At 26.7% G+C, this 23,630-nt stretch overlaps 1 protein-coding gene and 1 pseudogene across 1 annotated transcript; both read left to right on the plus strand.

Annotated features, from left to right (window-relative positions):
* Positions 1 to 5,504: 5,504 nt before the first annotated feature.
* LOC124936855 lies at positions 5,505 to 11,667 on the plus strand. The gene is made up of 3 exons (XM_047477380.1): positions 5,505 to 5,624; positions 11,250 to 11,442; positions 11,537 to 11,667. Exons 1-3 carry the CDS (start codon positions 5,505 to 5,507, stop codon positions 11,665 to 11,667), a joined length of 444 nt encoding a protein of 147 aa, XP_047333336.1.
* Positions 11,668 to 16,785: 5,118 nt separating this feature from the next.
* Positions 16,786 to 19,391, plus strand: LOC124919336 (annotated as a pseudogene).
* Positions 19,392 to 23,630: the final 4,239 nt, after the last annotated feature.

Raw genomic sequence — 23,630 nt, forward strand, 5'->3', positions numbered from 1 at the left:
AGCAGATTGGGTTCGTCAGATTCATGGGATCAAGAAACCCCTTATGACATATGTGAGTTCTCTATTTATTTTATAATTTATTTAAGTTATATGCATGTTTTCATAAATAAATAATTTTTTAATTGATTTTTATTTTTGTTTAGGAGCAAGAACAACCGATCAATGTCATGTTGCAAACCACTTGATTTGCAAGCCATGAAGGATTCGAATATTGATTTACAAACCACTTTAATGAAATGTTCTTTTGATAACTATTGTTTATGTTATGTTACGCAAAAATTTTAATTAATGGCTTGCATTGCATTTTAATTATGTTACGCGTAATTTGAACATTATTATTTAAATTTATTAGGTAATTTTATTGAATATTGTTATATATTATGTAAAAATATTAATTTTCAAATTTTCGAATAAATTGTATAAAATATGTTTTAAAAAAAATCGAATCGAATACTCGAATCGAATCAAATAATACGAATATCAATTTCAAATCGAATACGAATCACATTAATTATTCGAAAAAATTTCGAATATGAATATAAATATTCGAATAGTTTCACGAATACGAATCGAATACAGTAATATTCGCTTCGATTCGATTCGTTTACAACCCTACTATAAGATAGATAAATACTATATTTATCTTGTATTATTGAAAAGATTCCACTACTAGAATATTGTCCATGCTTTGCATAGTCTACATTATAATGTTAAACCAATATATTAGGTTTATTTTGAAAAAAATAACATGGGACAAAAAGAGTCATTTTTTTAAAATCCATTTATAATAAAAAGGAACTTTCTCAAAACCTAAATCTTTTCACTTTATTAAATTAAATAAAAAGATAATTCACAATTTTTTAATTCATCAAGTTTTATAAATAAAATAACAAACTTAAATCTCATATATATATATATATATATTGTTGCTATAGCATGCAATAACTCAAATTTTACTTAAGTTTCAATATATTTATTTCCAAGTTCTACCTCAATTCATTATTTTTCTATTCGTATTTGTACACATTCTTTCTTTAATTATTTTTCTTAATACTAGTAAATTAATCAAGTTTTCAAATTTATATTTGTATAAATATTTAAAAATACATATAAAGACATAAATAAAATAAAAAGTTATTTTTATGTGAAGAAGAAGAATATGGACAGTTTATATATATATATATATATATAAATAAGTGTAAAAATGAATATTTTAACCGTGATTGTTTTTAATAATTTTAATAAATAAAATAAAATGGAGGAAAAATCATTTTAATAAATATAAAATTAAGAAGAAATATTTTAAAATGTTGAAATATATATGTGTGATGTTACAATATACAACACCCCATTTTATAGTATGAATTAATCTTTAAATTCTAAAAAGTTATCTAAAACTTCAAGAGAATAAAATAAAATAATTAATCATAAAAAATAATTATTAAAAATAATAATAATCAAGTTATAAAAAGAAGAGATTTCACTTTTAGTAAAATAAGAGAATTATAAAAAGATAATTAAAAGTAAATTAAATAAATGAATGAAATATATGTATATATAATCACTACACCAAAAATGACTTTCGGCGACGCTTAAAAAGACTTCTGCCAACCTTTAAAAGCGTCGCCAAAAACATTACCGACACTTATTCTTGCGTCGCCAGAAGCAGGGTGGGCGCAAGTTTTTACCACGCTTATTTAAGCGTCGGTACAAGCGTTGCCGAAAGGCGAAAGTTTTAACGACGCTTATTTAAGCGTTGGCAAAATTAAAAAGCGTCGCTAAAAGTCTGTTTTATTTTTAAACTATTTTTTTTAAAATTTGTTTTTTTCTATTTTCATTTTAGATGTTATTTTTTTTTATCTCTATTATTATCACATGTACCCTTCATCTCTCAAGTATATGATGAACATAACCCTAAACCCTTAGGGTGAACCCATATTCCAACACATTATAACCTTAAAAACACTTCAGAAACTAATGAACACTCTCATATTTTATATACCAAAAACTTCTTCTTTTTCTCCAATGTGGGATAAATGTCATATTAACACTGTCACTAATGAACTCTCTCATATTTTACTTTCAATTTAATTAAAATTTAAATAATAATTAAATAAAAGACATATATTAATAATACTATAAAAAGTTTAAAAATTATGATTATATAAAAAATATTAATTAAATTTTAATATTAACAAAATTTTAAGTCAAATTTAATTTTAAAAAAATTAAAAAATTAAAATAAAATATTTACAAAGTTTAGAAATAAAACATAAAAATTATTAAAATTTAGAATATTTAAATTATAAGGTTTTAACAAAGTTACAAAGTTGTTATATAAAAAAAATAAAGGTGGTGGTATTAGATATAAAGGTTGGCAAAAGTTTTTTTCTTTTAATTTTTACCCACGCTTAATATGGGTTGGCATATAAGGGTCGCTGAAAGTATGTTTTGTTGTAGTGAATATATATATATATCACTGTATAATTATATAGTATATATATATATATATATATATATATATATATATATATATATATTAAATGATATTAAAAATATAAAAACTTCTTTATAAATAGAAATATGTTAAAATTATATTATTATTATATTTATAATTATATATAATTGAATGTATATAATTTAAATTTAAACTTAAACGTATATATTTGTATCACTGGCTCACTTAGACGTATGTATTAATAAAATGTCATTTAAACCTACATATTATCAAAAATTGGCTCATTTAGCCTCTTTTAATAACCATAGTTAATTTTTATTTTTTATTTTATATATTTATTAATTAAATAATAATATATTTTCTCTCTCCTTCTTTTTCATTAATTAAACCAAGTAATTTATTTTATTCTTAAATTTTTTATTATTTTTATATTAATTTTTCTTTTTTATTTTATCTTTTTTATTAGTTTTTATTTCTCATAATACTTAAATTCTCATTTTTAAAAAACATTTAGCAACTTATTTATGAATTTTATGTTTTTTACTATAATATTTTTTTGAAGGATTTCTTTCTTAAATTGTTTTGTCTAATATTTGATTATTACTCTTTTGGTGTTTGATAAATGAGTTGTTATTATTATCAAATTCTTAATTATAAATTTATTTATTTTTGTGTTGAAGAATTTTTATTGTTGAAAGGATAAGCAATTGTTATATTCATTCATTGTGACCAAAAATTAAAATAATTAATAATCAATATTAATATAAGAAAAAAAATATTAAAAAGAAAAGAAATATAAAGTTAAAATAATTAATGATAAAATATATATATATATATATATAATAAAATCAAAATAATCAATAATAAATATTCATATAGAAATAATTAAAAAAATTAAAAATAAAGGATTCATTTATTAATAAAAAGAAAAAGAAAGAAAATATATTAATATTTAATTAATAAATATATAAATAAAAATTAACTATAGTTTACTAACAGAGATTAAATGAGACAATTTTTGATAATACATATGTTTATATGACTTTTTATTAAGTGAGTTAGTTATACAAATACATAAGTCTAAGTGAGCTTTTTTCCTATATTAAATTATATTTAAAAAACATGAAAACTTTTTATAAATATAAATATGTTAAATTTATATATAATTATAATTTGTACAAGTATATACGTCTAAGAACTTTTTTCCTATATTAAATGATATTTAAAAAACATAAAAACTTTTTATAAATATAAATATGTTAAAATTATATTATTATTATTATTATTATAATTATAATTATATATAAATAGATGTATATAATTTAAACTTAAAATTATGTTAATATATTATATATAAAAATTTAGGTTGATTAACCCAATTATCTTATCTTGGACTTAATTGAGTTAGATCAAAAGATCATGAAATTTTTTATGCCATAGTTCCTTCTCTCTCACATCCCATTCACTCTTGAATTTATTTATTTTTTCTCTATCTAAAATTTGGTTATGGTTAGTGTGACTGTGAAATTGATAAAAAAAAAAATTAGAGAGTGAATTTGATTTTTTATTAATGGTCTTAAATATTTTTGGTTAACCCTTCTATAAATTATGATACTTTATTAATAAGTTACTTACAATGATTGGGATGTATAGCTAATAAAAACATACTATGTCAACAATGTTTTTAGCAAGATCATTAATCATTTTAAAATAGGACGATTTAAAATAATTTTTATTAATTATTAAGTTATTATATTGTAATTATTATTACTATGTTTTAATTAATTAGTATTGAGTATTTGTGAAAATGATTAAATTATATTTATTACATTATATTATATATAATTAATAATTTAAATGTATAAATATATTTATAAATAATTAAATTTATAATTTATTTTAATAATAAGTTATAATATTAATAAATTTGTTAAATATTAAATATATATATATGATCGATTTAAAAAAATATTTTTGATCGACGAGTTTGAAAAATCTGGGACGCTCTAAAAAAATTATTTTGAAAATGTGAGAATAACTAATTTTAAGGTACGAAAAATTAAAGTTTATAAAGCAAAGCTTTGTAAACAATTCCATAATTTACTATTTCGTCAAGTTTTGAAGATATTGAGAGTTTTTATTGGGAAATATGTTATAAGCATACTTTAAATTTATCATTATTAATTAATTTGGCAATTAGAGAATCGCCACCTAATTTAAAAAATTAGGAAATTAAGAGAGTAAGTTCGGAGTTTGGTTACCTGTGAAAAAATATTTTTGTAGACGTTATGTCCCACAACGCCCTAAGGTCTCTACTAGTTAATTTTGGCCGTTTTTTAAATTCTTTACGCTTTACAATTTAGAATTTTCAATTTTTTAACATTTAAAGGATTTGCATGAGATAAAAATGTATATAAGGAATAAACAAACACAAAACTAAAAAAAACATAAACAAATAATCCACACATAATGTTGTCCTAAAAAATAAAAAATAAAAAATAAGCAAATTATTGATCAAAATTTAATTGACTTAAGTCTAGATTGATTTTTAAGAACTTTATTAAAGTGAGATATATAGATTTTTTTATTTTTTTGGGAAGAATATGGTCCTTGGATTCCCTTTATTGGAACTATGTTTCTATTTCTTGTTTGTTGGAATTTATCGAATCGAAAGTTCAATCCTCAAAGAGAAGAGATAGAAAGATCCGGGCAGGCATTAGATGCTTGAACATTCACTTCGTTCAGTCTTAATATTTAGGCTTCCTGCTTCAATTTTTATAATAATTTGTAGTTCAAGAGAACTCATAAAAAAAAATTAATCATAAGTCTAAGTTAGGGATAGGTTCAATTTTTAGTTAATAGTTTAATTTTAAAATTTTATTCTAACCTAGGATCAAGCAAGTCACACACTTATCTAAAAGAATACAAAAAAGTGTCCACAAAAAATGGGTCGCAACTAAGTCTCCACGGTCGAACAACTAGCCCTCAGTCGAAAATTAGACCCAGCTCGGTCGGAAGCTGATGCAAGTCCTCTACCAGTCCTGAAATGCGTCCTCGGCCGAACAGTGCGCAACAACATCAGTCTTTGGGTGCAACCATCATCATTCCTCAATCGACAGCAACAGTTCGGTCTCCAGGTGCAGCCAACACTAGTCCTCAGTCGGGTGTAGGAATGTGACTAGAAACAGGTGCATTCTCTCGATCCTAAGGCCGCAACAGCTCACCCTTTCGATCTTAAACAGGTAATATGTCCTTTTTGGTTTCAAATTATAGCCCAAAGAGGCTAATAAAAAATAAATAAATAAAAAATCATAAGGGATGTCTAAAGAAGTTAGGTGTGAACAAAATTTAGTTTGGGGCTAAGTTTTCTCGGTCAGGTAAAGAGCCATGGGTCAGGTTTGAAGGTCCTAAACGTCAAGAAAACTAGCCCAAGCACAAAGACATGATAGTTTTCTCGGTCTTGTGTGCATAGTAGCGTCTAGAAGCGCTGAAAGCGTCCGAAAGACATCGGTCTCTGCATGCAGAGAAGCTCCTCGGTCGGCTGGCACCTGCTATGCTTTAGGGTGCATATTTCTCGGTCGGAGGCTCTTCTAGTGCACCCCAGGGCTAGTTTCTTTGTTCCTAAGCGTTGCTAATAGGCAGAAACCCACTGGTTTTCGTTTGTTAAACATGCTCTCAATTTATTAACTAATTGGTGATTAGATCCTAAATCACATAAAACACTCCCGAAATCTTGTTAATACTTAAAAAAAATCATTTATATAAATAAAAAAAAATTAATCTAATCACTCAAAAAAAATTGCATAAAAAAGGCTGATTGTTCTTTTTATTCTGTGTTGTTCTTAAAAAATGTTTTCTTTTTGTTTTTTATTATTTTATTTACATGTTCTTTCTGTTAATATTTACATATTTACATGCTTAAGAATGCATAATTAAATCTTAGTCTACTAATTTAAACCTGCGATTACATTATATAATATGAAAAGATAAATGCAAATATTTATTTAGATGAAAACGTAAAGGAAAAATAAGAAAGAATCAAAGAAACTTACAAGGGGATGTTTTTTGATTTTGGGAGATGTGAAAACCTTGAATCCTAAGCAATACTTGTGATCAATAAAACTAATTAGTGATTGCATTGGAAATTTTAAAAAAAAGGTTGTCAGCCTAGGGGAGTTAGCAAAATAAAAATCTCCTCATTTGCAAGGTGTTAAGGGGTGGTATAGGATTAAGGGATTTATTTTTAATAAATAAAAAACTAAGTCAATTCTCTCTATTTCTTTGCCCACTCACTGTTAGGAGGGATTTTTCAACCGTCCATTTTGGATTTTGCACCGTTTCCCCTTATAATTTGATTTCACAGGTCAAATCTTGGACATGGGTCGGTCCATAGGTCAGGTCACCAGTCGGGTCTGTCAATTGGATTCTTTCCTTAACTTGACTTCGGGTTGACTTGCTTTTGATTTGGATTATTTCGCTCCCCATTCATAAATCTGATCTGAATCTTGCATATGGATCTTGGATGAATCCTTGAAGAGTCACACGTCTCCTTTATCCTACAAAAAGAATTGGTTAAACATAAAATTAAAACAAACAATTAATGAAAAGAAAATAATTTAATTTTTAATTATTCCTATTTCTAAAGAACAATTCTAATTATTTCATCTATTATAAAATAAAATGCTAACTAACTAAGTCAAATTCAAAATTAAATTGCAAAATCTAATCTAACAACTAAACTAATTATTTAAAACAACTAATCTAATAATTTAAAACAACTAATTTAATTAACAAAATAATAAAATTATACCTAACGATTTTTTTTAAATCATTAAAAAAACGTTAATATATATATATATATATATATATTATTTATTTATTTATAAATATCCAAGGTAATTAATTAAATAAAATCTTGAATATTCAAAATATAATAAATTCCCCAAGTCTTATAACTTAGACAAATTAATACATTAACTTACTAAGAATTCAAACTCAATTATTTTCAAAAACTCAATTATCTAAAAATAATTATCTTTAAAATAAATCGTGAAACGAGCCCATGAATAAATTTGAGAAATTTGTCTAGACTCATATTTATTAAAAGTATAAACTATGAAATTTGGGGGGCAAAAAATGAGTGTCTAAAATAAATAAATATATATCTATATAATAGTGTCGGCCCCGAGAATTTGGTTGCCCCATCCTAAGGTAGAAACTCAAAAAAGATTTTTGCCTCCCCTAATTTCAATTTTTTTCAAAAAAAGTATTTTTTAGTGTGATTAGTGATAACCAAATATAAATTACAACTTTTAATTCTGAACCACTAAGCTACACATTTTTATGTTAAAAACTTAAAATTTTATCTAAAATTTTAATTATTTTATTAAATAGGTTGTCCTGCGAAGTGAATGCCCTAGTCCGTGGCTTGATGGTTATATTTTTAACTAAATTCGTAGAAAATATACCTTCAACAACCTAGGTCGTTTGTTGCTAATTCAACAAAATGATATCAATATTGACCTTAGGAGAATTTTTGGTACATATTAGTTTTAATTTGCCGATGTTTGGACTTTTATTTTATATTTTGACCAGTATTATTTAAACGACCAATCATTTATAATTTATTTGTAAGATTACATAGGTATAATTGACTTAAATATTTGTTTTCCCGAAAAAGATTAATGTATATTAAAAATAATGAAAATAGCTTGAGCACAACGACAAAAGAATGACATTAAGAGAAAATAGATAAAATAAAATAAAATAAAAACTAAAACTAAAAAATAAAAAACGTTGTTAATAGGTTATCGAGCTCGTAAGTCCTCGAGAAGAATGATTCACTCTCCGACGGACTCTACCGACTTCTAGAATGAATATTAAGAAAATATCATAATAATAACATTATGAATGATACGCATCGGACGACTACTATCAGTAAAAGTTCGACGATTTCTCTCCAACCAGATAATCCACTACAAAAATGATTGGGATTGTAACCCGATTATATAGGTCTGTCATATTAGTTGCATCATTCCAAATTTCACAGCAAATACCCAAGACTCGAGAATCACCCAATGAATCTTAGTGATACTCCACAAAAAACTTCAGATACTAGCCATCATTCGTTAATGCAAAAGTACGTGAGTTGCCGATTCAACCTCTTCGTGAAACATACGACAACGACTAATCATAATACAATTTTTTTCATGCACATATCATCCGTAAATATTTTAAAGATCGAGATCTTGGATAAAATCTTTGGCTCCCTAAGTTTCTCCCAACAAAAACTATATAAACTCATCTTAGTGAACAACTTGTAGCAATGTCCCACATGAAAACTATTCATGTCTTGCCAACGCATAATGTCTTGTTCAGGCGGTGATACTTGTTTGTGTCCTACAAAAAGTAAAACTTTAATATGGGACGAACTATCCATAGTGTTTAATCCCCTTTTATATCTAATTTGATTAGAGAAACCACTAGATCGAGGATCAAACATGTCCTTAACTTATGCATTTCTTCATATAAAAATGGAAGTAAGATCATGATACGTCGTAGCTAGACTTTTGACACTACACTAACTATCGTTCCAAAAACTGATCGAAGAACCATCTCCACAATAAATCTAGATTGCTCATAATTTTTTTCCCACATATAACAAATTCTCCTCCAAATGCTACACACAATGGGATAATTAAATGTTTTTATGAATCAACTAGACCAATTGTAACCATACTTACATTTGATCATCGATGCCCAAAGACAATTCGGTTATGTTGCAAATCTACAACATCATTTAGATAGAAAATTCTTATTAAATGAAATAAGATCTCGAATATTCAAACCTCCTTGATTTTTAAAACATTTAATTTTATCCCAACTAGCTAAATGACGAAACAATGAGTTAGAGGATCTCATATAAATTTACACATTATTCTCTCCATTTTCACTATCACACTCTTGGGAAGAATGAATAAAAACATCATATATGAGGACATAGATGACAATATAATTTTAATGAGGATTAACCGACCCCTTTCGAGATTATTTTATTTTTCCAACTAGATAGTTTACATTCCATTTTAGTGATAATCGGGTCCTAAGAGACCTTGGATCGTAATTTAGCACCCAATGTCATACCAATGTATGTAGATGGAAGATCACCAATTCTGAACCCCATTACATTTGCCAACATCATTCTTCTTTCATTCAAAACATGATCTGAGAAAAAGATATATGACTTATTAAGATTCACTCGAAGACCGAGAGAAAAAATTTAATCCACACAATCAATTTTGCACCCATTTTGTCTATACATCTAACAAAAACTCCAAATTGACGTGATAATAACCTTTTTCAATGTCTAACATAAGAAAAGTACATTTGTCACCTCTTTAATTAGCTGGGTCAATGCACTTATTGACTATTAATACAACAACATATATTTGACGACTTTTGATTAACGCCATCTGATTACTAGATATAACCGCCTCTAATATATTTCTCAATTTGTTGATCAAACATTTTGCGACAATCTTATAAAAAGATGAAACAAGACTAACAAACTTAATGTTCTTCACATCAATAGTCTCTAGAACTTTACGAATAAGACATATATAAATAGGGTTTCAACTTTTATCAAATGATAAAATGTGTTTGGGTTCAGAATTGACTAAAATAATTAATATTTTAATTGACTAAAATATTTTTATTTTTAATAATTAAATAATCTAATTTAAATCAACTAAATAATGGGTAAATTTGACGAAATGACCCCGAAGATTGGGGTATTTGACCTGGTGGTTGTTAATAATTTTTATTGCATTTGTGGTCTTTTTTTTGACGAAATTGTCCTTGTAGCGAAACGCTAAGAGACTTAGTATTTCACTAAGTGGATTAAGTTTAGTATAAATACTCTAATTTTTTCATTTCCTTCATTTCCTTTCTCTCTCTTCTCTTGTTCTCTCTTTGACGGCGGCGACTACGGCAACGGAGGCAGCGGGGCGGCGGTCCACTTCATAAAAATACAAATTTATGTTCTTATTTACATGATCTTTATTTCAAACCCTAACCTAAATCGATTTTTGTTTTTATTTACATAATCTTTATTTCAAACCCTAACCTTAAACCTATTTTGCATGCAGGTCAGGTGAAGGATTCTAAGGGTTGGAAGGTCAAAGAAGATGTTCATTTCAAACCTTAACCTAATTCGATTTATGTTCATTTTCCATGATCTTCATTTCAAACCCTTCGATTTAACATGTTCTTATTTGGTTCATATTGGTTCATATTGGTTCATATTTGTTATTTGGTTCATATTGGTTCATATTTGTGGTTCATATTGGTTCATATATGTCGATGATGATATTTGTAGATAATCTCGGATCATATGGGTTCCGTTTCAGGGAAGTTTCGCTAAGGACTTACCGTTTCGCTAAGTGCTTACCGTTTCGCTAAGTGTTTAGCATTTCTCTAAATACTTAGTATTTCGCTAAGTGCTTAGCATTTCGATAAGCATTTTTAACCATTTAGATAATCTTGGACAAAGTCTGCCTGTTTAAAGTACATAGATATATTTTCTTATGGTGTGTATTGGAGATCATTATGTATTTAGATAATCAAGAAACATGAATAAGGAAATGGTCAATCGATGTATTGATTCTTCATATTGTTTGAATAGATAACACATGTCTGTCATTGGGGACCCTTTCGAGCTGCTTATTCTGTGTCAACATTTGAGGGACTTTATATTTCAAAAGTCTTATAATTGTTGTTTTTTTCTGGATAGGATGTTGGGTTGTGGTTAGAAGAGATAAATTTGGGAAGTTATCGTCAAATATTCAAAGAAATTGGTATAAATGGGGAATACTTACAAAGCATGTCAATGTTCACGACAGAACATATACTTAGGTTTATAAGACAATGTCACATGAAATGGGGTGACTTTATAACCCTTTGCAAGGAACTGAGGCGAATTAAAGGTTGGTCGATTTCTTGTCCTTCCTTTACTCTCTTCCAAAACTATAATCTTATTAGCTTTAGCTTGTTGATAATAAGAAAATGAACTTTTTTTAGTGGCTTGTTTGAAAGGAGAACAAAGGGTACGAAGGCCATGGTGGGCACCTCCTTGTTTGGCGGTTGTTTTCATCAAGTCTGCGAAGAATAATCGGCAAGCCAAAGTTGTGTCGCTGAAGCTTGAACCTTAATGGATTTTGCTCTTTTCCATGTATGTAATAATATGTATGTGTGTAATTCTCACTTGTTGCATGGCTTTAATCATCTAAAATTCATCTTTTAGTTCTTCAATGGAGAACTTATGTGAATTTCTTTCCTATTTTCATTAGCTTTTTTGGTTTTATGTTTGGTTTTATAAGTGTTTTCCTGTTTTAAATGCATGTATACAACTTTGTAATGAAAGGAATGCATTATGATCAGGATATATATGATATATCTAACCAATAATAGTCTACTTTCTTTATATGAATCTTTATTGGACTCTTTCTTATGGATTATTATTTTCATCTTGATTATGATAAATGGATAAATTTTAAAAATAAAATTATGTTTGTCAAAAATTAAAGTATAAATTAAATTACACTTTAAAGTAATTTTTGCACCAAATTATTTAAAATATATTTTAAATTAGCATAATATTCATCCTTCAAACATCATTTCATTCTCCTTTTTATATATCACATCACTTATTTATTAATCAAAATAAATAAGCACTTAACGAAATGCTAAGCACTTAGCGAAATGATAAGCACTTAGCGAAATGTTAAACACTTAGCGAAACGGTAAGTACTTAGCGAAACGGTAAGTCCTTAGCAAAACGGTAAGTCCTTAACGAAACTTCCCTAAAACGGAACTCATATGATCCGAGATTATCTGCAAATATCATCATCGACATATATGAACCAATATGAACCACAAATATGAACCAAATAACAAATATGAACCAATATGAACCAAATAAGAACAGGTTAAATTGAAAAGTTTGAAATGAAGATAATGAAAACATATATACATAAATCGAATTAGGTTAAAGTTTGAAATGAACATCTTCTTCGACCTTCAAACCCTTAGAATCTTTCACCTGACCTGAATGCAAAATAGGTTTAGGGGTTAGGGTTTGAAATGAAGATCATGTAAATAAAAACAAAAATCGATTTAGGTTAGGGTTTGAAATAAAGATCATGTAAATAAGAACATAAATCTGTATCTGTATGAAGTGGACCGCCGCCTCCGTTGCCGTAGTCGCCGCCGTCAAAGAGAGAACAAGAGAAAAGAGATAAAGGAAATGAAGAAAATGGAAAAATTATAATATTATACTAAACCCTAATCCACTTAGCGAAACGCTAAGTCCCTTAACGTTTCGCTACAAGGACAATTTTGTAAAAAAAAAAAAAAGACCATGAAAGTAATAAAAATTATCAACGACCACCAGGTCAAATGACCACCAGGTCAAATACCCCATCTTCGGGTCATTTCTTCAAATTTCCCAAATAATGTAATAAAGAAATGATTTAAACTCAATCCAATGAGTAACATTAGTGTATTTGTTATCGGTATATAAATAAATATATAGAGAGAGAAATCAAATAATGGTGGCAGTGTCAATCAATACCGATTGATGCTGTCGTGCTTTTGTATTCTCTATATTACGAATATTAATGCATTTATTCAATAGAAAAACAAATAAAAAGTAAGATACTCATATTATCTCCCAACTGAAAAATTATTTTTAAACTCATTTTAATTTAAATGTCATGTTATATAACATTAATTCTTCTTTAACCGAAAAAATTAATCTCAAACTCAAAAAAATATTATTTAAATATTATTTTTTACATAAACTTTTATAACTTTTTTATTACGTCATATATTTTACAAATTTATAAATTACACCACAATATTATAATATCATTTAATTATTTTAAACTTAATTATAAAAATTCATTAATAAATTTTTATAATTATATTTATAATTATTATATAATTATATATATATATATATTAAAGTAAAATATTTTTTTGAATATTATTATAATTTTTTTTAACATTATTATAAATTTATGTTATATAAAAAATATTATATAAATGAATTAAATTATATACATAAATTATATAAATAGATTAAATTATTATATAAATAAGTTTAATATAAAATATTGGATAAAAACATAAATATAAACAAATTAAACATATAAATAAATTAAAATATAAATAACTTATATAAATTAATTATATAAATAAGTTTAATATATAAGACTAATGAAATAAAAGTGAAAGGACTGAATTGTAAAAAAGAAAATATGTGTTCACCTACATTACAAACGCATATTTGCATGCTTTAGAAAGAGGAAATGAGAAATTTATTTTGCGTGTTTTTGTTTGGAGTTCGGTTGGATGATAAATCCCATTTTGGGTGGAGTTCGGTTAGATGATAAATCTCATTTTGGGTTTGCGTTTTCAGTTCCATTTAGAGATGGTCTTATAATATTGATTTCGAGAACATATCAAGAGGAGGCTAAATAAATTGTCTATAATAATTAAATAAATAAACTATTACAAATAAGAGTGAATCAAACGGGGGGCTGCACATTTTTTATGAATAGGAAACTTGGTCATAATTTCTCTTATTTTCACTATTATTTAGTGGAGTCATCTTATTTACTTAGCTTACTCTAATTAAATGCAAATTTATTGTGGATTTAGAGTTTTTCTTTAAATTTTTATGTTTTGTTTCTATAAAATTATGTGATTTATTATAAAAAAAATATATCTTCATGGGTGGTGTTGATGATATTTTATCAGAATAATACCAAAAAAAAAACATAAATTAACATCAAGAAGATATTTTAAGTGGAGCTTGAAGTGTCTTTCTAATTCTCCTTTATTTTAAAAAAAATAAGTTTAAATCATTTTTTTATTACAATAAAATTTCTACTTAAGAGCGATTTTGTTTCAAAATCTATAATTGATAATACGAACAATTATGTACTAGACGAATCTTCGTAAGAATAAAAAGTTGATTTTCGAATAAAGAAACGTACAATCATCTGCCAAGTTCTATAATTTCTATAATAATCAGCTTTAATTAACTTATTCCATTGTAAAATAATGTTTTTTTTAATAGATCTTGTTCATTTTGTCTTATTTTAAATATTGATGTGTTTTTATCGGCATATATTACTATCTTGATGATAAGTTTGAACAAAATAAAATACTAAAGACATCCTTAGATAATAATGCAAATAAACTCTACATTCTAAAAAAGATGAATGATAGTAGAGAGAAATTTGTTGAGAAAATTGGGGAGAAAATGATATGTTACAACATCACTAGTTAGAAAAATTATAAATTGTGAGGAGTGAGAGAAGAGAAATAAAAAATTTCAACGAATCAACTGTAACATGTCCTTACCTCTAAAATTCTCTCTCCCTAATTATTTCTTTATAAAAAAAATACAAAACTATTTATCAAATAAGTTATATCAATTCAACAAAGAATAATAAGAAAATGGAAAATAATTCCATTAATTATATCACAAATTGTCAAATTTAAAAAAATGGACGGATTTTTATAATAAGAAACTTTTTTCTCAATGTGTTAATTGATATTTAATTCTACAATATGCACTTTGGATTTTCCTAAATAAACATGTAGCAAAATAATTGAAGCTTTGAAGTTCAGTCACATTACACCATGTTTGTTTAATGGAGTCTTGGAGCTTGTTTGATCTTCAATTTCCTAGAATTTAATTATGGGTTTTTGTCCTATAAAATATTGTTTATTAAAAAAAATGGGATATTTGAGATTTAATTTAAAAAATGGGCTAATATAAACGAAAGAAAATTTTCAGATTAAATAAACAAAAAAATAAATTAAAGATGGAGAGTTAATTTGCTTAAGTTTACTAGTTGCAAACTTCACTAAATAAATTTTAAACTAAACAATTATAATAAAGGTCTGTTAGGTTATGATTATTTAAATAACTTAAAATATTAATAAATATTATTTTATTTGTAAAATTATTTTATGTCAGATAAAATTATTGTCACTGTCACTATTTTTAAATAATCCCGGTTATTTGAAAAACCCGAATTTGAACAATGAATCAAACTAAAACTAACCCGAAAGGTGCAGATGAGAATCCAAATGCAAGTGTAGGAATCAAAATGCCGTTTCAAGGAAAACCCATTGGAGAAAAGGCTGCTGTTCATCCTGACCTAATGCAACTACGTCCTTCAATCGCTATTAATTATATTATAATATATATATATATATATATATATATATATATATATATATATATCTTATTCTTCACCTACCAAAGAATTAAAATGTATAAGGTCTTGTTGAATTTGAGTTATTTAAATAACTTATAGAGGGAAAAAAATAATGATAATGGATGATTTTGAGGAAATAATGATTATTTTTTTGGTAAAAAGACTTAAAGGATATTGATTTATATAAATAAAATAAAAAAATAATAATTTTAAATATAGGGTATTTTAGTATTTTGGTTAATGAAATGAGTGATGTAATGGGTGGAAGTGATTAATTGAAAAATTAGTTTTTGTATAAATTATTTAAAAATGCTAAGAAGAACCGGACCTAATATTATATCCCATCATTCATTTATTTATTTAAAAAAATATATGAAGAAATCTTACTTTTGAGTTAAAATATATTCTCTTCGATTTCCACGTCTAATATTCTTTCCCCATGCCCAACAATTTTCTTTCTTTTCTTCCCCTTTTCATTAATTATTCAACTAGTTAGGGTCTTTTCTTCACCTTTTCATTAAATATTCAATTAATTAGGGTAACCAACTATATTTGAAAAAGAAACACTCATGTTATTTTATGTAAAGTAAAAGGCCTTGTTTTAGATGCAGAGATTACTATTTAATAATAAAGTAAGTCTTGGGCAGGAATCCAACATGTGCAAATGCCCTTTTTCATTCGAAGCAAAGTTTTAGTCCGATTCTATTCACGATAACTTAAAGTTTTTAAAATTTAGAGTTTATGTAAAATTGTTAAAGATTTGTAAACTCGTAAATTAAAAATCGAATCATAAAATCTTAAAATTTTATTTTTAAATATATTAATTATAAAATTATTTATATATAAAAAATTAAATATAAAAAAAATTATTAAAAAAAATATATAATAATATTATATATTTATATATTAATACAAAATAAAATATAACTAAACAACTTATTCTTTAATATATCCCTAATTACAATATTACCTACAAATATAAATATCTAGAAACCCTAGTCCACATCCCCATCTTCATCGACGGCCGCAATCCCTGTTTTCTTCTTCTTCTCTCTCAATCGACTAAAGAACAATAACTCATGTTTTCTTCTCTTCATCACCTAGATACGATTTTTCCTATTTGGGCGACTTGATCGATTCAACGAGTCTTTTGGTTGAATCGTAAACTCGAACGAGTTGACGCATGAGTTTGACAGCATTGTTCAGACGGCAACAATGAAATGCCAGTCAGAATCATCAAGGACTCGCTTGCGTCAAACCCCGGCATGGAGATGCAAAGCAAGATCCGGTAGCATGTGAATACTCACTAGATCTTCTTCTTGGACGCGCAGTAGCATGGACGCCGCGGAAGGCGACGAGCCTATACAAGAACAAATAAAAAAATCGATAGTTTGACAAATACCAGACTTGAAAAAACACCGGTTATTGTAAGTAGATTCGCCACAGTTAAGTCAAAACTTCTCTTCTTACCTATCTGTGAGAATCTACTACAATAACTACTACAATAACGGGTGTTTTGTTCAAGTCTGGTATTTATCTAACCATCATCGGTCTTTTCCCTATCAGTCAAAACGAGTTTCTATTCATTCTGCAAACACTCACCAAATCACCTTCAATCTTTATTTATCGGCTCCTCTTCCGAAGATGCTCAAATCTCCAGGTACAAACTTCTTATCTCAGCCGTAGATTCTGATGATGAAGCCGATTTAGCAGCTGTTCAGCCTGTTTATAATCCCACGCCTCCCAATCGCGAGCTGAGAACTCCCCATAGCGGGTAAAAATCCACATTTATTTACTAGACAACTACAAAGATGAATCTCTGGATTTCTGGGGAAGTAGGTCTCAGCTTTCTCATCCTTTTCTTTTCTAGATCTTTCATCACTTTAATAATAGTAATTACTGTGAATATGACTTAACCGCCAAATGAGCCAGAAAGAAAAGAGGAATTAAGCATACCCTCACCTAAGAACTTCCAAATAAACACTTTTGTTCATGGATCTGGATCTGAATATGTCAAAGATTTTGGAATCTGGGTCTGTTTCCAATTGTGATCTAGCTTCCAAATGAAGCCACAAAAATCATAAACAACTTTTTCTACATTAATGAAGGCTAACCATTTCTATTGTCTTCTTCCAAATCAAAAGGGAGTTAGTGCTTTCTCATACTTTTATTTTCGTGATCTTTAATCACTTTAAGAATATTAGTTTACTTACTGTTTTTCTATTCTACACATCATGATAATCTTCAAACTTCAAATGCAGTGTTTGTTCTTGTTTGATCATAATGACAGTTTCCTTTTAATTATCATGATTCACGAAGAGCATTGTAAATCAACCTATATATCTCTTCAATAATTGATATACCATAGATATTTATCTAATTATTTGTGTTTCAAAGCATAAGTAGTCATGACCTGATGCTGGGGAATACTTTTATTGCTCAAAAGGAAATGAGCCCACCTAATGAGGAAATCCCACCTGAGGTTGCTCATCTTGCTTTGGATTTTTATGACCTATTCTTTCTCTTCAATATATATATTTTTCAGTTTCTTCCATTTCTTGGTTATTTGTGACTATGGACGTGCATGCTGGCCAATCTTTTGCTGTTCTAGTAACTTTAGATCAAGCTCCTAAAGATTACTACATTGTTGCATCTACATGTTTCGCAAATGAGGTCCATACATCAACCGCGATCTTGCATTACTCAGACTCCAAAGTTCCCGTTTCTGGACCTCTTCCTGATCTTCCATCCGACTTTCAATTTCAACAGTCATTACAGCAAGCAAGAACCTTCAGGTACGATGACACTATGAAACTACCAACAAATTTCTGTACAGATTATGATGACTTTTTTTTTTTTCTTTTTCAAAGGTGGAATTTGACATCTAATAGTAAGGCCTCATCCTCAAGGCTCATATCATTACGGAAGTATCCCAATTACAAAGAGATTTGTATTTGCCAATTCTGCACCTGTAATCAATAGGAAGCAAATATATGCCATTAAAGGAGTCTCCTTTGTGAATCCGACCACTTTAATATCTCCGGAGTCTTTCAATTGGATTCTATCCCAAGCGTTCCATCCAATGGCCCTGCAAATTTTTCAACTTCAGTTGTGAACACAACTCTCCATGACTTTATTGAAATCGTTTTCCAGAACGATGAAGATAACTTGCAATCTTGGCATCTGAATGGTCGTGATTTCTGGGTTGTTGGGTGAGAACTTAAGAAGTTGGATCTCTCTTGATTGAAATTTGATTGATGCCTTGGATTAAACCCAATTGAATTGCAGCTATGGTTCTGGACAATGGAGTAATGACAGTAGACAAGCTTATAATCTGGTGGATGCTACAACCCGACACACTGTACAGGTAAATTGGTGAGTCTGAGTTGCAACTAAAATGGAGTTTTTGTTTTTGAAAACAGGTGTTTCAGAAATCTTGGACAGCGATAATGGTATCCTTGGATAATCAAGGAATGTGGAATTTGAGATACATTCCTTCTAATGTTATGCTTTGTGGTAAAGCCGATGGAAGCCATATTTAAGACTTTCATTCTAATTTGAATCTGTTTATGGAGTTTCCCTACATAAGGAACAAGAATATGGTGGAGCTTGTTGTTTAATAATTGATTTCATCTTAATTATTTATTTATTATTTGTCAAATTCAACGAGGCCTTATCCATTTCTTTTATAAAAATTTCAACTCACAATTCACCTCTTCTAATGTTTCTTTTAATTAATTTATCATATTTAAAAATATATATATTAATTCTCTCTATTTTTTATTTTTCTCTTGTCATTCCATAAATCACATTTTGAATGTATTCAAATTGAGTTGGGAGTTTTAAACGCATATTTTCAAAAAAAAAGTACCTAATTTAAAAAACAAACAAGTATATATTAATATATCATACACAACATTAAATTATTTTGAAATTTTATAAAATAAATTTATATTCTTTTTTTCAAATTTTAATGACATCACATACTTTTTTTTAGTTACACAATCAGGGAAATTTGACGAAATGACTATAAAAATGCTCTTAAATGTGCTGGTGACCCGCGCATAAATTTATTTACGTAAATGACTACTTCAAAATATTTTGATAAAATTATTCCGTCACATAATTCGGAGGACAGGATCGTCTCGCGAAGAAAAAGAATGTGAAAAGTTCAGAATGATCGTGCCCTTCGTGTGACGATCGTACCCTTCGCGTTACACGACGGAGGTAATTTCATAGGGTTTTCTTTCACATGACAATCTTGTCATTCGCGTTACGTGACAAGGGTAATTTCGTCAGAATATTTTGAAGTGGTCATTTGTGACCAGTGCATTTAAAACTATTTTAAGGTCATTTCGTCAAATTTCCCGGGGTGACAATTTGAAATGATTAAATATTGAAATGTCCAAACACGTTTTTTATTTTAAAATGTGATAAATTAGTTAGAAAAACAAAAATAATGTCTAGAAAAAAACTTTAAATGAATCAAATTTTAATGATTTGAGTCTTATATTTTAAGATATAAAATTCGAGAATTCAACCCATTTGATAAACAACACAACTCTAAATTCAAATAATAATTTGACCTAAAACTTTCATTATGGAATATTATTTTATCCACAATCTCATACTCATATAACTCAAATTATTAATTTAAATATTTTTTATTTCTTTTTAAAATGAAATTATTTTACCACTATATATTAATACTTTTATTTATTTATAAAATATAACTTTATCAAAATTATTACCAACTAAGATTTTTTTTAAATAATTAAAACAAATTATTCTTAAAGATCCATAATCAAAAAACTTTATATTTTCTTTAATTTATCTTTAAAATATTTTTCTTTAAAAAATGACTATTTAACTGACTAATTTATCAAAACTTAAGTTTCCTAATGATCATTTTTATGATTTCCTTTATACACACGAATTCCTTTTCTTTTAAGCCTTTTGCCTCTATTGTTTTTCAGATTTTTATTTGCTCAATTACCCGCCTGGTCAATTGTAATCGCCTTTTGTTATGAAGATTGTTTAAGTGATAAAAATATTATCTAATAAATTACTTTATTACAAGTTTCAGATTCAATAATTATTTAAAAATTATGAACAAATTTAAAAAAGTCATATTAGCCACATTAATAATAAATTTGAATAAAATAATTCTCCATTCTCAGAGACTCAGAGTAGTGATCTAGTTTCGTCCCAATTGGAAATATTGAAACTCCTCCACAATGTTGGATCTTCGTATTAGGTTACCCTAACAATACCCTCCATCCATTATTCAGATAATCCAAACAGTAACTATATCAGCTAATCCATTAATTTTATATTTTAAATAAAGTAAAAAATGTATATTAAATTAGGAGTTATTTATAACTAGATAATACTTCTCTAAAACTACATTAGTTAGATTTGTTTTCTTTGGTCATATTTGGATTAAGGTTTTAAACTAAGTTTGATTATTTAAAAAGTAATGATTATGATAATTATAGTCAAAAAGTAATAATTATGATAATTTTAATGAAGAAAGATATTTTTGATAAGTATATACTAAATCAAACAAGCCAAATATATACTAAAATAAGTAGACTTTAACGGATAGTTACGAGTTACAAGAATTGCAAATTTTATTTTTTTTTATTTTTTAAAACATTTTTTAAAATGATATAAAAATGTATAATAATGTAATGTAAAATTAACTTAATTAGTTTCGTTGGTGAGTTATCCTTCAATTTAATAGGTAAGAGTTCAAACTTTGGAAAAAAAATAATTTTTGTTTTTTAGGTGGCACTATAAGATAGCTGAGTAAATTCTCACTTGGTTCTAATGTTAAACTAATTAGTCCATAAGTTTGCAATAATAAATAAAATTTACATTTACAAAGTTGAAATAGAAAATACTCATATTTTTGTCATCGTTATTATCATTATCGTTTTCATCGCCTTTATCATCTTTTTCATTGACAATATTTATGGTCTGAAAATGAGAGGCTTCGATGGTTGGGACAATCTAGTGGTAGTCTTACTCTTCTCATTCAACGTTGTTTTTGTTATTCATAAAAAAAGAGAAATATAATATCAAGTTTGATAAGGAAACTTTCATTTAACTTTTTTCTCATTAGTTCACTGATTTTACCCTCATTTCTCGATCAACCAAATATATCATTTCTTACATATAAACATATCATATTACTTACTAATCTCGTAACCTCATTTTTACACCCAACTATCTGAATAGTACCAACATCTTTTAATTTACTTTTGACAAACCAACAATCTCATCGTATCATTAACCTTTTTACCTTAACTTCTTCGGTAAACCAACAATCTCATTTATATATTTAAACAATAATATTTGTTTTTTCCAATTAGTCTCTGATATTACTAATCTCTCATCTTATCCCTTAGCAAACCAACAGCAAATCTCTTATCATTGACCAACCAATGTTATTGGCTTTTATCCCTCGGTAAACCAACCACAAGTCATAATCACACTTTCATACCTCTTATCATTCGGCAAATCAACCACCAAACTTAATCACACTTTCACACGTTTCTTATCTCTCGATAAACCACTTCTCAATCACATAATTTCACAAGTCTCTTATTCTTGACAAAACCAATGTTATTGGTCTCTTATCCCTCTTAGCAAACTAACCACAAATCTCAATCAAACATCTTATCCATCAACAAACCACATCACAATCCCAATGTTATCAGTGATCCTTTGTTACCGACCTTTTATCTCTCGGTAAACCAACCACAAATCTCAATCACATTTTCATTGTTTCACAAGTTTATCCTTTCAACAAACAAATATTATCGGCATCTCTTATCACTCAGTAAACCAATCACTAATCTCAATCGACATCTTATCTCTCGGCCAATCAACCATCACCTCATCATCTTTTATTACTGATCTCTTATCTCGCGTCAAATTAACCACATTTCATTTTATTACCACCTCTCAAGTGTGGGCCTCTTATCCACAAATATAACTTACTTAAATTTGCATTTGCAAGGATTTAAACAATTTTCTCGAGTGTGAAAAATGATCACTTTAACCATCCACTTATGATTGATGTGTTTTATTTATAATTTTGTGTATATATGTTGTTGTATATATATTTTATAACTAATAAATTTAGAAATTTTAAGTTTTTGATTTTTTTTATAAAATTCATAAATAACATTAGACCATTTTTAATAATAAGCTAAAACTATATTTTCAACATAAAAAAATATTATTTATCATTTTGTTTTAAATATAAAAGGTAGATAAATAATCAAAAAGATTAATTAATTGTTAACTATTTTTTCAATATAAAATATATTAGTTACTCGTCAAATATAAATTGTTGACAAATAATAAAAAATAATAATTTATTTTTATTTAAATATATCTCAAACTATATTTTAAATAGATTTATATATATATATATTATATAATTTTAAAAAATATTCGATATATATAATATAATAATATAAAAAGAATTAATACAAAAAGAATTATTAATATATATATATATATATAAAAATATTTATTAAAAAAATCTATAAAATAACCCTTCTTATTATGTTAATATGGCTAAATTAATATTTTATTCTTAAAATTAATTAATTCTTTAATTGTTAATATTTTATTTATTAGATATAAACGTAAAAGGAATAATTTTTTTTATATAATTTTAAAAATGGTGTAGAATTATTGATATATATATATATCTATAATTAAATTAATTTTTTATTCTTAAAATTTAATAAGTTATAATGTTGATTATAAATTCTATTTATTAATTAGAGAGAAATGATAGAAGAAATATAAAATGTATTATTTGTTTTCTTATTTAAACGATCTTACACTAAGATTCA

The sequence above is a fragment of the Impatiens glandulifera genome, chromosome 1, assembly GCF_907164915.1.
Source record: "Impatiens glandulifera chromosome 1, dImpGla2.1, whole genome shotgun sequence".
Taxonomy (NCBI): Eukaryota; Viridiplantae; Streptophyta; class Magnoliopsida; order Ericales; family Balsaminaceae; genus Impatiens; species Impatiens glandulifera.

Excerpts from the sequence above, each read along its gene's own strand:
- LOC124936855 (XM_047477380.1), top strand. The coding sequence starts at position 5,505 with ATGCGTCCTCGGCCGAACAGTGCGCAACAACATCAGTCTTTGGGTGCA. Across the intron at positions 5,625-11,249 it reads ACACTAGTCCTCAGTCGGGT|GATGTTGGGTTGTGGTTAGA; the intron begins GTAGGAATGTGA and ends TTTTCTGGATAG. Across the intron at positions 11,443-11,536 it reads GGAACTGAGGCGAATTAAAG|TGGCTTGTTTGAAAGGAGAA; the intron begins GTTGGTCGATTT and ends AACTTTTTTTAG.